The sequence below is a fragment of the Dendrobium catenatum genome, unplaced genomic scaffold, assembly GCF_001605985.2.
Source record: "Dendrobium catenatum unplaced genomic scaffold, ASM160598v2 fragScaff_scaffold_1105, whole genome shotgun sequence".
NCBI classification, from domain to species: Eukaryota; Viridiplantae; Streptophyta; class Magnoliopsida; order Asparagales; family Orchidaceae; genus Dendrobium; species Dendrobium catenatum.
The window spans coordinates 305,292-325,105 of NW_021319567.1; the positions used below are offsets into that span (position 1 = coordinate 305,292).

The following is a 19,814-nucleotide window of genomic DNA, read 5'->3' on the forward strand; positions in this document are numbered from 1 at the left end:
CAAGTCTCACCATACTCTTATATAATTTTCCTTTAAATTTGAGGGAGGCTTTTCTATTATACAATAAACCCGATGCATTCCTCTACTTCAACCATCCAACTTAAATTCTACGAATACCATCCCCATCTATTGCACCATCACTCTTAATAATAGACCCAAGATATATAAAACGTTTACTCTTATTAATGACTTGATCGCCCAAAGTCATAATCTCAAAATAAATCTATTACTATTAAAATTACACTCCATATATTCGGCTTTAAATTTGCTCAAATGAAAACTTTTAGACTCTAAGGTTGACCTCTATAATTCAAGTTTATCTTCAACTCTCTTTCTCGGGTCTTATTGATAAGAAGAAATCATCAGCAAAAAGAATATACCAAGGTACAACCTCTTGCAAATGTCTAATCAGAGCATCCATCACTAAAGCAAAAAAGATAAGGGCTTCAGATTAATCCTTGATGTAATCCAACTAAAATAGGAAAATACTTGGTCAATATCACCTCCAGTTACAAGAAATATTGTTTAATCCCTTTTGTTTCCATGTACACAGAGATGAGAAATAAAATAGAAAGAGTAATTAGAAGGCAAAGGCTACTAAGTTCTGAGATAAAGCATGACATGTGTGAGAAAGCATCACAAAATATTGGAATGTTCAATAAAATTACGAGAAAGTATATCCTTCATAGCACTACAAGTAAAAATAGGAATTATTCCAACATATAACTACTAAGGCTTATTTCCAAGAGTAAATTAATCTACAGAGAACACCTTATGGAATGAATCCCAAGTAAAGCTAACACTGCAAGAGAACCGGAATTTATATATATATTTTTTCTAAACAAAGAATAGCTAACTATAGACATGAAGGCAGTTCCTTCAGCTAATTATAAAAGCTGTACTGCTGCTATGGCTGGGACCTTCTCTCTTAGCTTCTGTGTCAAAGCCACTCGAACGGTCATGACTCCGGCAGCTGGGCCAGATAGCCTAATTTTAACGATAGGTTCCTCAATGCTGACAAACTCAAGCTCTCCACCACCAGTTCCAACAAGATATGGCCTTATCTCATCAAGCACCTGAAATTGTTGAAGCACACAAAAATATATAAGACACGGTTCTAATGCCATTATCTGCTTTCTTCTAAGGACTAGAGATTGAACAGGACAAGCTGAAATCACATTCATGAATATGATAGGAAATACCTGAGTTCGCAAGTCATCCTATCGGAAATACTTGAGTTCGCAAGCAATTCTAACAATAAATTGGTAAAAACAGCAAGAAGAACACAAGAATAACGAAGAAAACAACCCAAAAACAGAAGATTTTATTAGATAACTCAAAACAGAGCAACATAAGCAAACATACAATTGATCATCTATTTGAGAGGAGGATCGTTCTCTCCAAATCTCTAGACACCAAATCTAGAGCCCAAGACGCCCAAGAGACTCCAAGAGAAAACAATATTCAAGTATGCCCTATCCCTTCCCTTTCATGCCTACTTATAGCCTTAGCCGCCCACCCCCTTACCAAAAATAGATTAAATAAAATAGATTAATCCCCTTGCTAAAAATAGATTAATTAAAATAGTGGACACCACTATTAATGGGCAACAATCAAATAGGGCGTGGGCCCCTATTACTTGGGCGGCAACATGGGAGGGTGTTTGACACACCTCCTGTAGACTAAAGCCGGCCCATGTGGGGCCGGCTGGGTCGGTTCAGGAACCGACCTAACATAATAGTGATTAGAATGGAAATGGTGGGTGGGTGTATAAACAAAAAGACCAAACAAAGATTCCATGTGCATTAAAATTTTAGCAAGGAAAAAAACAATTAATGTGATTTTAAGTTACGAGATGTTTCCATTACTAATTTCCATTAATTAATAGTGCTGAAATCCTTCAAGGGAAATTAAGGAGATCTTTTGAAAGCTCTTTATTTCTGGAACAAAAATAAGTGTAAGGAGTTGAATTCACTGAAAATTGAGCTGAAGGAAGAAATTTTACAGCTGCAGCTTGAGGAAGCTTCTATTGGTCTTACGTCTGATAAATTGAATCTATTGAGAACAAAAGTTCATGATTTAAATGTGACTTTGGGAAGGCTATCCACATGGTGGAATCAACGTGCTAAGAGTAGATGGCAGCAAGAGGGTGACATAAATTCAAGGTATTTCCATCAGTATGCTTCAGCCAAGAGGAATGGTAACTTGATTTGGCAAATCCGAAATGAAAATAACTTGATTGTTGATGATTTTGATCAAATTGAAGTAGTATTTTTAAATTCTTTAAGAAGAAATGGACAGCTAGGGAATTTAAACTCTCTGGGTGGCCTTCAGTTCCTGAAAACTTGAGAATTTCCTGGGAAGATGCAAAGAGATCTTGGATGCCGAATTCACTAAGGAAGATATGGTGAAAGCTGTTTTCAGTCAAGGTAACAACAAATCCCCTGGTTTTGATGGTATTACTACCTCTTTTTTCAAATTTTATTGGAAAATCGTGGAAGAGGACGCATGAAAGGCTATTGATAATTTTTTCAAAACCGGATGCATGTATAATGATTGGAAGGATACTCTTGTTGTTTTAATTCCTAAAATTAATAAGCCTATTGTCCCTTCAAACTTTAGGCCTATTAGTTTGTGTCAGACTACTTATAAGATAGTGGCTACTATGATTCTTAATAGAATGAAGGGTTTTATTTCCAAGTGTATCACTGAAGAACAAGCTGCATTTATTAATGGTCGTTCTTTGTCTGACCATTGTCTTCTTGCTCATGAGGTTTTTCATAAGCTTAGAATCTCAAAAAGTAAAAAGGGGTTAATGGTGGTTAAGCTTGATATGGAGCAAGCTTATGATAGCATGTGTTGGGATTCTCTTGCCCAAGTTTTAAAAATATTTGGTATGCCTATGAATTTTTCTAGGCTTATCATGGAATGTATAAGAAGTGCTAGATTTTCTTTCATCATAAATGGTAGAGCTTCCAAATGGATTACTGCTGAGAACGGTTTTAGGCAAGGTTGCCCATTATCACCATATCTTTATATCCTTTGCTCTCAATTGTTCTCTTTAGCCATGTCTCAGGATGGGTATGATCTGGGAATTCAAATTGCACAGCGTGCACCTAAGGTGAACCATTTGCTGTTTGCTGACGATGTGCTGATTTTTTCACAAGCAACTACCCAGCTGGCTATAAAACTGAGGAATATTGTGATGGATTTTTGTTCCTGGACAGGTTTGAATGTCAATAAGTCTAAATGTCAGATTTTATTCAGCAAATGTATGAATAGAACTGCTGCCTCCCGAATTAAGAGTGTGCTGGGGTTTAAAGCTGTTAAAGAGATTCATTATTTAGGCATCAAGATGACGATGAGGAAAACTCTGTTTTCTGATTTCCAGTTTCTGTTGGATAAAATGATGCATAAGCTGAATTCTTGGGGAAGTAAAAATCTATCCTTGGCGGGTAAGATCACTCTTGCTAAGACTTCTCTTCTTACTCTTTCTAATTTTGCATCTACTCATACTTTGGTCCCTATGAAAGTATTACAAGAGATAGATAAATGTTGTAGAAATTTTATATGGCATAAGGGGAATGGTAAGAAAGGTATGCATTACATTGGTTGGAATACTCTTTGTAAACCATATGATAAAGGTGGTTTGAATTTCCCTTCGGCGGTAACTAGAGCAAGACCTTTGAAAGCACGTTTGTCTTGGAGACTTCTACAAAATCAGAATTCACTATTGTTTCAAGTTATTTCAGCTAAATATGGAGATAACTTGTGGGAAGCTAAAAGTAGGAATGGTAGTTCAATTGCTTGGAAGATTTTGATTGAGGTGGAGAGTTGCTAATGGTAGGAATATAGATATTCTTAATGATACTTGGTTGCTTGACAAATGTTTGAATGAATGGCCAATCAATGCAAATTGTTTGGAGCTTGAAGGGCTTAAACTCAATCATTTCATCACTGATAATGGTGGCTGGAATCTCCATGTACAGCAAGGATACTTCCAAAGTGATTTTATTTCTACCATTCTTCAAATTCCGATTGATAGCAATGCAGACAAAGATTACCTGGAAGAAATTAGCTTATTGTCTGGCAAATCTATCACTAACCGTGCAACTGAAGCTTACAGACAACGTAACATTATTGAAGGGGATATGGGATTTTATAAATGGCTTAAAAAGCTGAGACTTCCAACTAGGACCGAATTATTCTGGTGGAGATTGAGTAAAGATGCTATTCCTACTAACAGTTTCTTAAAATATAGGAAGCTTAAAGATGAGGACTTATGTGCTAGAGGCTGTCTAGTTACTGAAAACCTGGAGCATATTGTAGTCCACTGCATTCACCTTCAGGACGTTATTTGGAAGATGCAAGGCTGGGGGTTCTACATACCTGTTTTTGATTCTCTTAATGATTGTTTACGGGAATTGAAGACTCTTGCTAGCTTTTCTCCCAATATTGCCAACATGTACTGTACAGCAGTTTACTTTAATTGGAGGAATAGGAATGATGTTAATCATGGGAAATCTGCAAGTTCTATTGCAGTTACTGCTGCTAATGTGATGTCTTCGGCGCTTAAATCTTTTAATCCAATCATTGATAGCTAGGGTGCTAATCTCCCTAGGGAGTTTCAGAATTTTTGGCACCCTCCACCGCTTGGTTGGATTAAGATAAACGTCGATGCTACTCTCCTCACTACTTATGATGCTAGAATTGGTGGATGCTTTCGGGACCATAAAGGGAGATTGTTGGTTGCATTTGGAGAAAGGAAATTGCATTGGGATAGTGCTCACCTTGAATTAGAGGCTGTGATGGCTATTAGAAGATTCATTCAACCGTGGATGTTAGAGAGTAAAGGAGTTATAATTGAAGGTGATAACATCAATGTTATCAAATTCATTCAACATTCTTTGAGTAAAGCTAAATGGCAATACTACAATCGGGTGGAGGAAGATTTTATTTTCTTGGCCGACTTCAATAAGGTAATTCTACATCATATTCATAGGAATTGTAATAAGGTAGCCGATATGTGTGCTACTTTAGCACTTGATAGCAACTTTTATTTTGATAGCTCTTCTTTTGCTAACATCCCTTCTTCTCTTAGTTTTTCACTGAAGAAGGAATGTGAGCCGCTACTGTAGCTTGTATTTTGTTCCTTTTATGATAATTGCTATTTGCATTTTTCAAAAAAAAAAAAATGGCATTGCTAGAAGAGAAGAAACAAGTGCAGTTAACCATGGAAAACTACTCCCAACTATGACTACCTGAGGCATTATTTTCATAAAGGATGCTAAAGCAATTTACATATAGAACAAAAGAAATGAAATCCTTCAACCCATACGAATCCATGAATAATTTCTGAAAATTTGTAATTGTTAAGGGGAAATAGCACATCTCCTACAATAAAGTGCAAACTTGGGGAACTTTACCTTCTCAATGTTTTCTTCATTCAACTCAAGGCCTATCACCTCATCCACAATGGGCTCTACCGCAACAATTTCGGGAATTTTTTCCATCAGTCGGCGCTCAATGCCCATTTTCATCGTCATTACAGAACTTGGACAAGACCCACATGCTCCTTGCAGTTTCAATTTCACAACATTCCCATCGATCTCATGTAATACAACATTCCCTCCATCGGCCATAAGATATGGTCGCACTTCATCCAATACAGATTCCACATTTTCTGCAGTGAGAGGCAATTCAACAATTGGGTTCGGGGTAGCAATGGCTTGAATTGCTGCACGCATATGTAAGAAAAAGAAGAAAATATCTTAGCAATGTAAGGACAGAAAATGGACTAAAAGGGCTATTGACAAAGCCATCAGAAAGCACACATTTGAATATATCAAGCAGAATCACAGTGAATATAAATTCAGCATCAACTCAATCTAGTACATAAAATGCCATCCTTAGCTACAGCCCTTCTATCTAACACCATGGCAATTACTGTTAATGGATATGTGATATCTCCGATTATAAGCCCTACATCAGCTGGTCTCAATCTATTTGAGTTTAAATTATTGTAGCTGATAAATTATTGAATTGGTGATTTACTTTGGCGGACCAATGAGATGGCAAATCTTCTATGGTATAGATAATGATGTACCTTTTTGGATATTAATGAGCTACTAAACTTCAGCTCAAGCAACTTAGAGATCAGGCTCAACACCGAATGCTCCAAAACAGCCAACCCGAGAACCACCAGCAGCCAGGGACCAATCGAGCCAGCAAACCAAAGGTCTACCAAGCCATATGCACTACCTACCATGATCATTGGATGCTTTCCCATCATTGGATAGCTAAAAAAAAGAAAATAAAATAAAATAGAAAACAAAATATACTATTGTTCAAATAAAAAGTACATAAATCCTTGATAGCATCACGAAATCAACCTGGTTTGACCCATTTTTAATTAATTTGGGAGGGTTTTAAAAGATTGTTATGAAATAAGTAAATGATATTTCTAAAAAATAATAAGTATTGTTACCCAAATTAAATTAAGTTTGATTTATTTTAAATTGATTGAAGTAAATCTTACCTTAATTTGATTTAGGATTAAATAAATCGAATTAAATAAAAAATTTTAAATAAAACATACCTGAAGCAGGTCGGGTTCGGAAAACCGACCCGTTTGCAAAAACGGGTCGGGTCAGTTTCGGATTGGACCCGAACCCGACCCGTGACCCGATTTTGTCATCCCAAACAGTAGCAAACATAGAACTAAAAGTCAGCACACAGAGGACCTGTTAAACAAACCCAACATCCCAAATGCCATGGGAAATAAGGCAATAAAGAAAGGCATTTTTGCACTTTCGCTTCGCCTTTTAATCAGCTTGGCTGAAAAACTAGTTACACCAAGATTTGTGGCCATACCAAATGCAACCTTGACATTTTTAAAGCTAGATACATCCAGATTTGTGGTCATTGCAAAGCAGAAGGAACAAATGTAAACCATTGAAGAGGCATCAGATCAAGAGGAGCTGACAAGAGTGCTAGATAAGAAAAATTAGATGCCATAGATTAATTGCTTATCAAGAAATACCTCTCCTCTAGATTGGTATATAAGAAAGGAGAAAAAGAACCTAAAGATTGCTCTCTTGGCATAAATCATCAACCCTTAAATGGACCAAATAGCAGGTGGACAGCTGCTAGGATTCTTTATTTTTGTTTTTGTTATTATAATTATTTAGTTTCCTTTTTTTTCCCTATGTAGCATTGTGCAAAAATACTCGTTTACAGAAGGAGCAATCTAAGCTTCCCTAACAACTACTTTCCTACAAGATAGCAAAGCAAAATTAAGGTTCTCTTTTACAAGCCTTTATTCTTCCTCTCTTATTTTGTCTTCTCTTCATTATGTTCAATATATTTGACTGCCCTTCCAAGTAGTCAACTAGCATGAAAGGTGAAAACCAAACTAAATGAGAGCTTTGATGGCCAAGTGCCTGATATTGCTTGAATAGAAAAAACAACCTAAAGGAGTCCCGATTTATGAAGACCTTTCACAAACAAAAAGAAAAAAATCTATCATATAGAATATGCCGAACAGTTGAAAGTCCTAAAGTTTGGGATGAAGAAGATTCTATGATTATGAAACAGTTATAAAATACTAGGATGCTTGAAATCAATGGGCCATACTGATGAAGACATCAGAAGATCCATGATCTACGGCCACGATCTACTTTTGATTATTATTGTATTTGATATATTTTATTTTATGTTTTATGAGTCTTTTGTATTTCTTTCCATTTATGCCCTTGCTTAAGGGCCTCGTCATGTGTTTGTCGAAAGGGCAATTGTGTCTTTTTATTTTTCTTCATGTATTTGGCTATTTAAGCCTTCTCCCTCCTCTTGGAGAGGGGATGATGATTATTGAAATGAAATTCAGCTTTGTTCAAGATCTCTTTGTGAGTTCTAATTTTGCCTTGATCTCTTTGTGAGTTCAGGAGGGTGAAGCCTAGAAGAGGCTCAATCGAAGTACCCAACAGCCCCTGCGGCCCTGAGCTCTTGGTTTTTCTCTATTTCTTCTTCTTCTTCCCTAATCTCCCCACCCGAGTTCCCTCCTTCCTCCAAACCCGACGGCCACCCTTAGCTCCCTTCCTTGAATTAGCCCCACCTCCCAACCTCATCACCACCTCCGACCCATAGCTTCCTCCCCTCCACCTGAGCCAAATCCCCTTCCCTTACCCTCATGCCGCCGGCCACCTCTACAATCCCCACCATTGTGATGATCTTCTAAATGCTTTCCTAAGTTAAGCCAAGCCAAGAGGGAAAGAATTCAAATTATTTGAAATTCAAATACTTTCCCATTTGAAATACTAAATTAGGAAAGTGAGTTAATCTAGATCTAATTTGATTTTCAAATTCAATTAAGCCTTCACTACCTTCCTAATTTGTCATTTGTCATTTAGGAAGTTTCATATTTGAGATTCAATTTGAAATTTGAATTTTGAATCCCTCCTTTAAATGACAAAACCCAATTAGGAAACTACTCAATGCAAATCAAATCTGAATTTAAATTTAGAATTTGATTTAATTAAGTTTGTAATCAATTGGGCCCCACATACATTGAACCTAGACATATTCCCTCAACCCATATGGCCGGCCCCCTCTTCTCTCACCCTTTTCTCTCCACTTTGCCACCTAAGCAACAATTAAACCCCTCATAAATCCCTTAATGACCGCCAGCCCCAATTATTCCCTTAATTGTGTTAATTTGAAATTCAAATTAACAATTCCCCTTGATGAAAATCTGAAATTAAAATACAGATTTTTCCTCTCATCTCCGTTCCCCCATCACCCCTCCAAAACCTGACCGCCACCCCAAGCCTTCTCCTCCACGCCTCCCTCTCATCCTCCAGGGAACCTTTGCTGGCTGGTCCCATTTCCAGCAAGCACATTGCTGTTTTGTACTTTTGGGAGAAGCAGATTCCTATCCAGAAAGTTCCAGTACCTTGTGGCTGCTGCTCATGACCTTTCCAAGTCCTCCAAGTGGCTGTCCCGAGTTTTCTACAAGACAAAATTGCTGTCCCTGCTGTCAAAACTGCTGTCCAGAGAGTTCGGGATCACTTCCTGCTGTCCCGGAATTCCATGCAGCCACCAACTGCTGTCCACGCTTGTGGGTAAGGTTAATCTCGGCGAAGTGCGAGGAGGTTCGTGGTTGCTACCCACTTCATTCCCAACTACCAAACAACTTTGCCGGAGCGCGTATCTCTCTTGTCTTTGGGTAAATTCGACACCCGACTCTCTATCTTCATAGTGCATCCTTGAATGTGAATTTATTATCTTCATGAAGATCATATTAACGCTTCTCCGCTAAAACCTAGTAATTGGATGAGTTGTGTGAGGGATCTTCTCATAGCGACTAATCTTATTGTTAGTATTTGAATCTATTGTTGGAACTATCCATGTATGCAATGTTGGATTAAGCTGGTTATCTTTTGAACTTAACTTCTATGCATGTGAATTAACCTAAGCTAAGTACCACTTAATATTTATCTTATCGTTCAATTCCGCATAAGATCTTACTTATTATTGCCTCTAAATCTAAGCGTGCAAACTTCTTTAAACAAATCACTTTCGCATGGGATATGTTTCACATCACATACACATTCCTAACAACAACAAAAGGCATTTGGGATGTTGTCAAACAAATGCACTCAAAAGTTATCAGTGTTGCTCTCATCTATGAGATAACAAATAAGCAATAAAGCCACTCTGTCATTGAACATTTTAATGCAATGAATGTTTATTGGCTTGAACTAAACTATTATCAATAAATAAAATTAAAGTGTAGTGATGATGTGATGTTTCTCAAACAATTTGTAGAAAGAGAAGTGATTTTTGAGTTCCTTGCTGGGGGAAACAGCGACAAAAGCCTTCGAGCATCTAAAGAAAGCCATGACTAGCGTACAAGTATTAGCACTTCCGGTTAGCATACCATTTGTCGTGGAGACAGATGCATCAGGATATGAATTGGGGCCATGCTCATGCAAGATCATCAATTCATTGCTTATTTCAATCATGTGCTCACTGCTAGGGCGAAACTCAAGTCTGTATACGAGAGAAAATTGATGGTGATTGTCTTGGCCATCCAAAAGTGGCAATCTTATTTGTTGGGGCAACATTTTGTGGTCAGGACATACCGGAGAAGTTTGAAGTTTCTATTGGAGCAGAGGATGGCAACTGAGGAAGATAGAAGCCGACTTCTTGCAGCACCCGGCCAGTCATCCCGATTACACACTAAGGGGCAACCAGCTACTACATCAGCGGCGATTCGTTTTACCAAGAGGATCGAGGCTATTATAGGATTTTTATGGCAGCGCAGCTGGAGGATATTCAGGAGCTCATAAAACCTATAGCTGACTATCAACAGAATTATACTAGGTGGAGATGCGCCGCGATTTAGAGGGTTGGGTAACGAGACGTGATGTATGTCAGAGGCACAAGTACTTAATCATGACACCGTGAGGGTTATTACAGCCGCTAGCTCTGATAGAGAGGATGTGAGAGGAGGTGACGATGGATTTCATCGAGGGGTTTCCCCATTCGAAGGGATTTTCAGTGATATTGATAGTAGTGGATCATATGAACAAGTATGAACACTTCATCCCTCTAAAGCACCCTTACACCGCAGTCTCTATGGCTACTATTTTTATAGGAGAGATGATGCGCTTGTATGGATTTCCAGAATTCATTGTATCAGATAGGGACAAGGTGTTCCTTAGCCACTTCTAGAAGAAGTTGTTTCGTTTATAGGGGTCCTGAAGAGAAGCACAACACATCATCCCCAGACAAGTGGTCAGACCGATGTGGTCAACAGAAAAGAAGAGACCTATTTGAGATGCTTTGTCTCAGATATGCCGAAGAGTTTGGCCAAATGAATTGCTTCAGCCGAATATTGGTGCAACACATTATACCATTCAACAATATCAAGATTCTCTATGGGAAAGATCCACCTTATTTGATTCATTATGGGCATAGATCTACACCAGTATCTAGTATAGATCGGTACTTAGAGAGGGATAGGGTACTATTTAAGCTCAAGAGACATTTGCTAAGGGCCCAAAAAAATCATGAAAAGGAAGGTTGATGAGCACTGAAGAGAAGTACATGTCGAGCACGAAGATATGTGAACTTGAAGCTGAGATCCTACAAATAAAAGACACAAGCCAAGAGCAGAATGAGAAATTGTCCCCATGATACTTTGGGCCTTATAAGGTTTTAGAGCGCATTGGAGCAGTGGCCTAACGATTGGGGCTTTCACCTTCATCAACATTGCACCCAATATTTCATTTATCCCAGCTGAGGCGGGTGATAGGAAATCACACACCGTCTTCACTACCCCCAACTTTGTCAGAAGACATAGAAGTCATCTTGGAACATCTGAAAGTAGAAGGGTGCACCGAAACTAATCAAGAGGAAGGAATCACCCGATGATGCAGCTATATGAGAACCATACAAGATGATTAGGAGACAATTTACATCATTCCACCTTATGGATAAGGTGCGTCTTCGTGTGTGTATGGGGTGGGGTGGGGTGGGGTGGGAGTGGGAGGATTCTATCCAGTTCATCAGAACCGGAACCAAAGGAAAGGGAGGGGGTTTAGCTCCCTTTGTGGGGCCCAAAAAATATTAATTGAATGAGCAAGAAAGATAAATAGAGGGAGAGATTTAGGAACGTTTTAATTATAATTGAGGAAATTTATTTAGGAAAGAGATCCAAAGCGAATTCAAATTGAGGGAATCAATTAATGAAATGGGCTGGTTTAGGAGGGAATTTGGGAGGCCTATTTAGGGCTAATTATATTGTATTTTCAATTTATGCAATTGTTTTTTCTACTGTAGCTTTTCTTTGAGTTTCCTAGCGACGTCTAGGATTTGTGGGAGAGTTAATCTACCTCTCAAATAGTAGATCAATTATATCTTTTATTATTTGTTGAAGGAATAATAAAAAATCAACCCTCATATTAATGTTCCAGCAATTTCTTCCTCTATTTTGATGTTATTGTTTCCAAAACACATCCATTTATTAATCATAAAATTCTAAATAAATTCATATCATTCATAATCAAGTCCCTGAGTAATTAATGATTTAGAAAATAAATTAAATAATTGTGGTATAAGATTTTAGATTTTGTCATAAAAATATCATAAATATAGCTTATTATGACTAATGTAAAAATACTTATTCTAGTAGAGCAAAGTTTAAAGAATTAAAATTTTAGTAATTTAAATGTAACTAATAAAAAAAAAAGCCTTCAGTTTGGAGAAGGAAACTATTTACTTATTATTATTTATAAACAAAATGCTTATAAGTAATGATCTCAACTTTTTTGAGTATGGAGCAATTCAACATTACTTGAGGAATAGAGTCAAAATAATTGTTTGCAAATATACATAAAGTCAGTAGGAATTGAAATATTAATTTGTGAAGGAATCTTAAGATATATTTAACTATAATAGAATTCAAGTAAATTTTATTATATGTATGCCTCATAAATGAAATTGGGATTTGTTTATAGAAATTAAAACTTGAGACGATAAAAATATTGAGAATAATAGTTGCACATCAAAGTGGGGGAAATTACACTTGTATTTGATAATAATGAATCCCGTTCTTCTAAATTTAATGCATTGATATGCATTGAATAATATTCTTATTAGCACAAGATCGTTATTGAAAATTATTTAAATTTATTTTCTTTTTCTCAAGTAAATAATCCTCATATTGATATGAATGCCACATAATATTCTTCATATTTCAAGCTCTAATGATTATTTCATGAACTTATTACTTAAAGTAAATGCATGATGAAAAGAATGCAAAGAACAAGCTATGTAGGAATGAATGCATATGTATATTCATAGATGAAGTTCACACTCTTATTGCAATAGCTTGGGATGCTCATGTGCTCGCACATTGATGATTTTTACCTTCCACCTTGAATAATAGTAGAAGTATGCATATGCCCTTGTTGTATTGACGATAAATATATATTGGCCAGAGGGGAGTTAGTGTTTTTCATCCCAAGTAATAATAATAGACATGATATATGCCCCGATACACTCATAGGGGGATGTATAGGCCAAGGGCAAGTTAGATTCTATATAGGTGGTGCTCTTGATATGGATGTATTAGCAGATAATAAAGAATAAATTAAGATAGCATAAGTCCTTAATAGCAAGAAGAATGATATGATTCAATCACTATGCATTGCTCTTAATGTTAAGCAACGCTCATGGTCATAATTTATATTTAAATGATAAGCAAATTTTGTATGATTTCTTTATAATTTAAAATGATGACAAGCAAACATGTTATTTAACTTTCATTTGAGTTAATGCTATTTACAAATTGAGTTATCTTGATAACCCACCATTATATTTAATCAATATTTCATGACAAGACCTTGAAACACAATGAGTTTAAAAAAAGAATCCATGTATCTTAGACATGATGCTACAATAGAATGGTCGTAGATATATGTTGCTTCAATAGAATGGTATTTATATTATCCATATAATTGGCAAATAATACAAGAGTTATAATACTTTTGCTTAAAATGAACTTTATGTAGCAGTGGCTCTTTTGGTGTATTGAATGATATTATAAAAAAGTTCATGAAAATCTTATTTTGATATTGATTTTGGAGTCAGTATATGCAATTTAAAAACTTTGTCAAACTGTCCATTCCCACCTTAGTATTCCAATCTATCGAGCCAAGTCATGATAGCTAATCCGTCTTCCTTGGTCCCCTTGGTTCTTCTCTTAATCTGAATATCACTCAAGCTTCATCTCTTTGGTTAATGCTCTCTCTTATTGTTGATAGCTTGTTAGTTGGTGATACTCCCTCTACTCTTTTAGTTCTAGAAGTAGGGTCTTTTGATGTACCTAAAGTCATGCTTCGGCCAGACATTTACCACTTGATACTAATTTTTAATAAATGAATCAATGATCATAATTTACTTTGGGTGGTGTCTCAAGCATCCCTGTAATAAGAATATAGAAACCAAACCCATTTATTAATAATATAAAATATAAATATTTTTATATGAAGACCATTGTTTTTTTTTTCGGGATGAATTATATTAGAATAATATATCAAGCGACAAATAATATCATAGATTAAAATGAATGAATGATCGTGATTTACTTTGGGCACGCCTAGCATATTTTTAATAGTATAGACAATTGATGCATCTCTTACACCTCATAGCATATATGCATACTAATCTCAAGTTAGATCAAGAAGAAGATAGACAATCAAACCATACACTTCAAACAAGCATATAAGAAACAGTTTTTATCATAATTAGGGCATTATATCGTGAAGAGGTCGCAAGATCTTGTTTGTTAAAGATTTAATGAACTAGTTTCTCCATGTAAATTGCTAATAGTAGCAGTTATTAAATCACACCATTGAGAACAAAAAGGGTGTTACAAAGAGTTCATAATTGTGATATAATCATCAATCAAACAACAAGTGAGGGATATAAAGGCCTTTGAAGTTAAGATTAGTACAACAACAACAAGCTTTTATCCCACTATGTGGGGTCGGCTACATGAATCCTTTTTCTTCATTGTGTTCTGTTAAGAGTCAAATTCTCACATAAATCTAATAAAGAAATGTCATTTCTAATATTTTCTAACCAAGTCGATTTAGGTCTACCTCTACCTTTCTTAACATAAGTCAAATCTAATACAACCATTTTCCTAACCGAGTCATTAGAAGGCTGTCGTTTTATGTGACCTAACAATTTAAGGCTACTCTCTCTAATCTTATCTTCCACTGAAGCTACTCCAACCTTTTCACGTATATGCTCATTTCGTATCATGTCTCTATAAGTAAAGTCATTCATTCACTTTAGCATCCGCATCTTTGCAGCACTTAACTTAATAGTATGCTTCTCTTTTAATGGCCAACATTCTGCACCATAAAGCATTATAGGTCTCACTACCATCTTATAGAATTTTCCCTTAAGATTGAAAGGGACTTTTCTATCACAAAACAAGCCCATGCATTCCTCCATTACAACCATCCAACTTGAATTCTACTAATAATATCCCCATCTATTTCACCTTCACTATGAACAATAGACCGAAGAAATCTAAAACGGGTACTCTTATTAATGACTTGATCGCCCAAAATCGCAATCCCCCACTAGATCTATTATTACTAAAATTACACTTCATATATTCAATTTAGATCTACTCAAACGAAAGCCTTCAAACTCTAAGGTTGACCTCCATAATTTATGTTTACCTTCAACTCTCTCTCTAGTCTTATCAACAAAAAGAATATCATCAGCAAAAAGCATATAGCAGGGTACAACCTCTCGCAAATGTCTAGTGAGAACATCCATGACTAAAGCAAAAAGATATGGGTTTAAGGGTGATCCTTGATGTAATCCAACTGAAATAGGAAAATACTTGGTCAAACCACCTTGTGTTTGAACACACGTAACAGCTTCTGTATATATATCCTTAATGACTTGAATATAAGTATTATAAACCTCTTTCTTATATAGAACTCCATAGCACTTCTCTTGCAACTTTATCATATGCTTTCTCTAAATCAATAAAAATCATATGGAGGTCCTCCTTATTCTCTCTAAACTTCTCAATCAAATCTCTTAATAAATGTATAACTTCCATAGTATACCTACCTGGCATGAATCCAAATTGATTTTGAGAAACATTGGTATCACGCTGCAACTTATGCTCCATAACTCTCTCCCATAGTTTTAAAGTATGACAAAATAACTTAATTCCTCTATAATTCGAACAATCTTGTGCATACCTTTATTCTTAAAAAAAGAATCAACACACTCATTCTCCACTCATCTAACATCTTTTTAGTCTTCAAAATAATATAAAAAAGTTTAGTATTCCTTCATTTCCTAAACATTTCCACACTTCTATTAGAATATCATCATGTCCAATAGCTTCTCCACTTCATTTTTTTTAAAGCCTCTTTAACTTCAGATTTACTAAAACGCCTATAAAAACAAAAGTCTTTAATTTCATTTAGGGTGCTAAAGTCACTAAAGTCAATCGTATTCTCATAATCTTCATTGAAAAGTTCAGCAAAATATCTCATCCACCTTTGTTGAATATCCTCTTCTAACAAAATTATTTTTTATCTTCATCATTAATACACTTCACTTGAACTTAATCCCTACTACTCCAATCTCTTTGTTTAGCTAACTTATACATATATCTTTCAACCTCCTTAGTATATAATCTATTATATAAATCACTAAAAGCTAAAATTTTTGCATTGCAAATTGCTTTCTTATACTTCTTATGAGCCACTTTATATATTTCTCAATTATCAAAACTTTTACAGCTAAATCAATTCTTATAACAAATTTTCTTATATTTTATCTTTTATTGCATATTTTGATTCCACCACTAACTATTTTTACTATTAGTATTTTTTTCCTTTCATACTTCAAGTACATATTTTACAACATTCTTAATATCACTAGCTAATTTTTCTCATATAATATTAGTTTTCTCATGCACAAACAAAATCTTAAGATATAGAAGCTTACTCTAAAAAATATTTTTGTTAATATTCTTTAAATGCCCCCATCTAATCTTAGAACAACGATTTACTTTATTTTTTTTTATTTTTTGTCCCTCCATCTTAAAGTCCAAAACTAATAAGCGATGTTGGGTGTATAAACTTTCACTCGGAATAACTTTACAATCTTTACAATCTAAACGATCTTTTTTTTTCTTATAAGAAAATAATCAATCTGAGTTTTAGTATATCCATTCTTATAAGTGATGAGATGCACATCTCTTTTCTTAAATAAGGTATTAGCAATTACAAAATCATAAGCTAAAAAAAATCTGATATGGCCTTATAACCTTCATTAGTCGGTCCAAAGTCATAGACTCATAGTCACCATGAATGCTTTTAAAATCATCTACCTCTCCACCAACATATCCATTTAAAACTCCTCCAATAAAAACTCTTTCTCCGAGATGTATCTTTTATATTAATTTTTCTAGGTCATTCCAAAATTTTAATCTTGAACATACATCTAAACATACTTGAGCATAAGAGCTTATAATATTAATAATTTTAACATCAACAACAATCTTTAAAGCTAAAATTTCATCTCCAATTCTATTAATTTTTACAATATTATCTATCAAACTCTTATTAATAATTACAAATACACTATTTCTAGTATGACTCCTACCAAAATATCATAGTTTAAATCCTAAACTATCAATCTCCTAGCCTTCTCTCCAACTTATTTAGTTTCCTGAATACATAGAATATTTATCTTCCTATGGATCATAATATCTATTAATTTCATTAATTTGCCTATAACGAAACCTATATTCCAATTTCCAAGTTCCTATCGTAATTATAGTTTCATGAACTAGCTACTTTGCCCACATCCATCCATGATGTGGGAACCTTTGTCTATTTAATACTGCACCCGGGCATCGGTGTTGAGGCCCTTGCTCACTTGTCGTTGTATTAAGGTCATACAACGAGTTGCTTCCAGGGACCGTCATAGCATTAACACAATGTATTAAAGGATTCATGTCATTTTTATTCGACAAATTTTACGCTGGCTTTGGACTACCTAACGCAACCCTCCATTTTTCTCATCCAGGACTTGGGACCTGACAATGACAGTGTTAGTAACAACTTACTAAAGTGTAGTGACAAATAATTTTTTACTAGACTTATTAGAGTGTAGTGACAACTTTTCAAAAGTTTACTCTTCCATGAACTACTCTATAACTACTTTTATAAATAATTACAGCTGCCCAGAAATACTTAAACTCATCTTCACATCAATCAATTCATTGTGCAAGATACCAACCCTAAAAAATATCAATTACTAAATTCCCTTAGTTCATTTTATAATTTATTTTCTTTGTAAACTTGTCCTCAAAGCATCTTTATCAGCCGCTCTTCTATAGCCACACTATGATAAATTAAATAATTTAGGTAATAGCTACCATTCACACTCAAGATCTACCAACTTTTTTTTAATTATGTCAATTAAATGTTCACAGCAAGTTTAGAAATAGAGTCGCTGGAACAAACCAAGTTTTGTAATTTTTTTTTTAAATTTTTTTAAAGTTTTGTTATTGTTAGCAATATGATATAGCTATGTTAATAGAAATCAATAAGTAGGAAAAAAATTAACTAATTAAAAAAACTGAAAGAGGAATATAAAATGCAAAAAAAATTAAATGATAAACAATATAAAAAATCTCGAAGTGACCCAGCACAAGGTAACATAACAAAGTGAGTAAGCTCATATAAAGCGATTATGCTCACTAATCTTTGCCTATGCTGGAGGTTCTACCACGTAAACATTTCAATTTGCAAAAAAAAACCTTTAACAAGCTTGTTAGCAAGTAGTGAGTCCCTGCTTTAAGGTCAGAAAGTCAAGCCATCCCCGAAAGCTAGATTACCAATTCGGTGTGAAAAGCATAGGTCTAGCTTGACACCTGCTTTTCAACCCAAGAAAATAACCCACCAAAATCAATAAGTCTTTCTAATTATTGGAAGGATCTTGGTCTTTTCCTAATTATTGGAAGGACAAATTAAAAAAATTGCAAAGATTCAGCTTAAACAACTTATAAACAATGAATAAAAAGAAATAAGGGTAATTATATTTGTACAGGTCTTTTCCTTTAGCAAATCCAACCTTTACTCTTAGAATGCTGTTTTATAATCTCTTGGGACGCATAATGCTCAAAGAATATTTCTCTTTGAAGGACTCATCAACTTTAAGATAAAGGAAAAACAAGAAAGATGAGCTTTAAGATCACGGGAGAGATTTCACAAATGAGGCTACTTTGAACTTATAGAAGGATCAAAATACTAGAATTATCATATTATTTTGAAAGGCTACTTTACCCAAGGATTGAGGTAATTTATATACCTGAAGATTGAGAGAAACATTTAAGAATATAGTGATTTTGAAAGCTAGTTCACTAGATTAGTAAGATTTAGGGTCATGTTAAACCAAGCTGGCCATAAAGAGGGTAGACCACAACAACAACAATATTAAGTCTTTGTCCCACTATGTTGAGTCGGCTATATGAATCCTTTTTCTCCATTGTAAAATCTTAAAAGTCAAATTCTCGTTTAAATCTAATAAGGAGGGTAGACCAATAATACAAAAATAGAATGACTCATAATGTTCGTAAAATCTAAATTAGGCTAGTTTAAACTTGATTCTAATTGATGGAGAAATTGAAATAGTCCAAATTGCATATCAAAAGCTTATAAATCAATTTTCTGCACAATAAAAGAGCATTACATTTGCAGCTGTCTCAAAAGATAAATGAAGGTGATTCATGCGATTACTTGTGTTCAAACACAAGGTGGTTTGACCAAGTATTTCCCTATTTCGGTCGGGTTACATCAAGGATCAGCCTTAAGCCCATATCTTTTTGCTTTAGTCATGGATGTTCTCACTAGACATTTGCAAGAGGATGTACCTTGGTGTATGCTTTTTGCTGATGATATTCTTCCTGTTGATAAGACTAGAGAGGGAGTTGAGAGTAAACTTGAATTATGGAGGTCAACATTAGACACTAAAGGTTTTCGCTTGAATAGATATAAAACGGAATATATGGAGTGTAATTTTAGTAGTAATAGACCTAGTGAGGGGATTGTGACTTTGGGCGATCAAGTTATTAATAAGAGTACACGTTTTAGATATCTTGGATCTATTACTCAGAGTGATGGTGAAATAGATGGGGATATTATCAACAGAATTCAAGTTGGATGGTTAAAGTAGAGGAATGCATCGGGCTTGTT

The 19,814-nt window shown here is 35.0% G+C and overlaps 1 protein-coding gene across 1 annotated transcript in view; it reads right to left on the reverse strand.

The window, feature by feature from the left end:
* Positions 1 to 659: 659 nt before the first annotated feature.
* Positions 660 to 19,814, reverse strand: part of LOC110116589 (nifU-like protein 2, chloroplastic) — a 21,142-nt gene continuing 1,987 nt past the window's right edge. Inside the window, exons 3-4 of the mRNA XM_020850238.2 lie at positions 5,427 to 5,737; positions 660 to 1,076 (exon numbers count right to left, since the gene is read on the reverse strand). Of these exons, the coding sequence (XP_020705897.1) occupies positions 888 to 1,076; positions 5,427 to 5,737 (500 nt within the window). The 3' untranslated portion in view covers positions 660 to 887. The remainder of the gene's footprint in view (positions 1,077 to 5,426; positions 5,738 to 19,814) is intronic.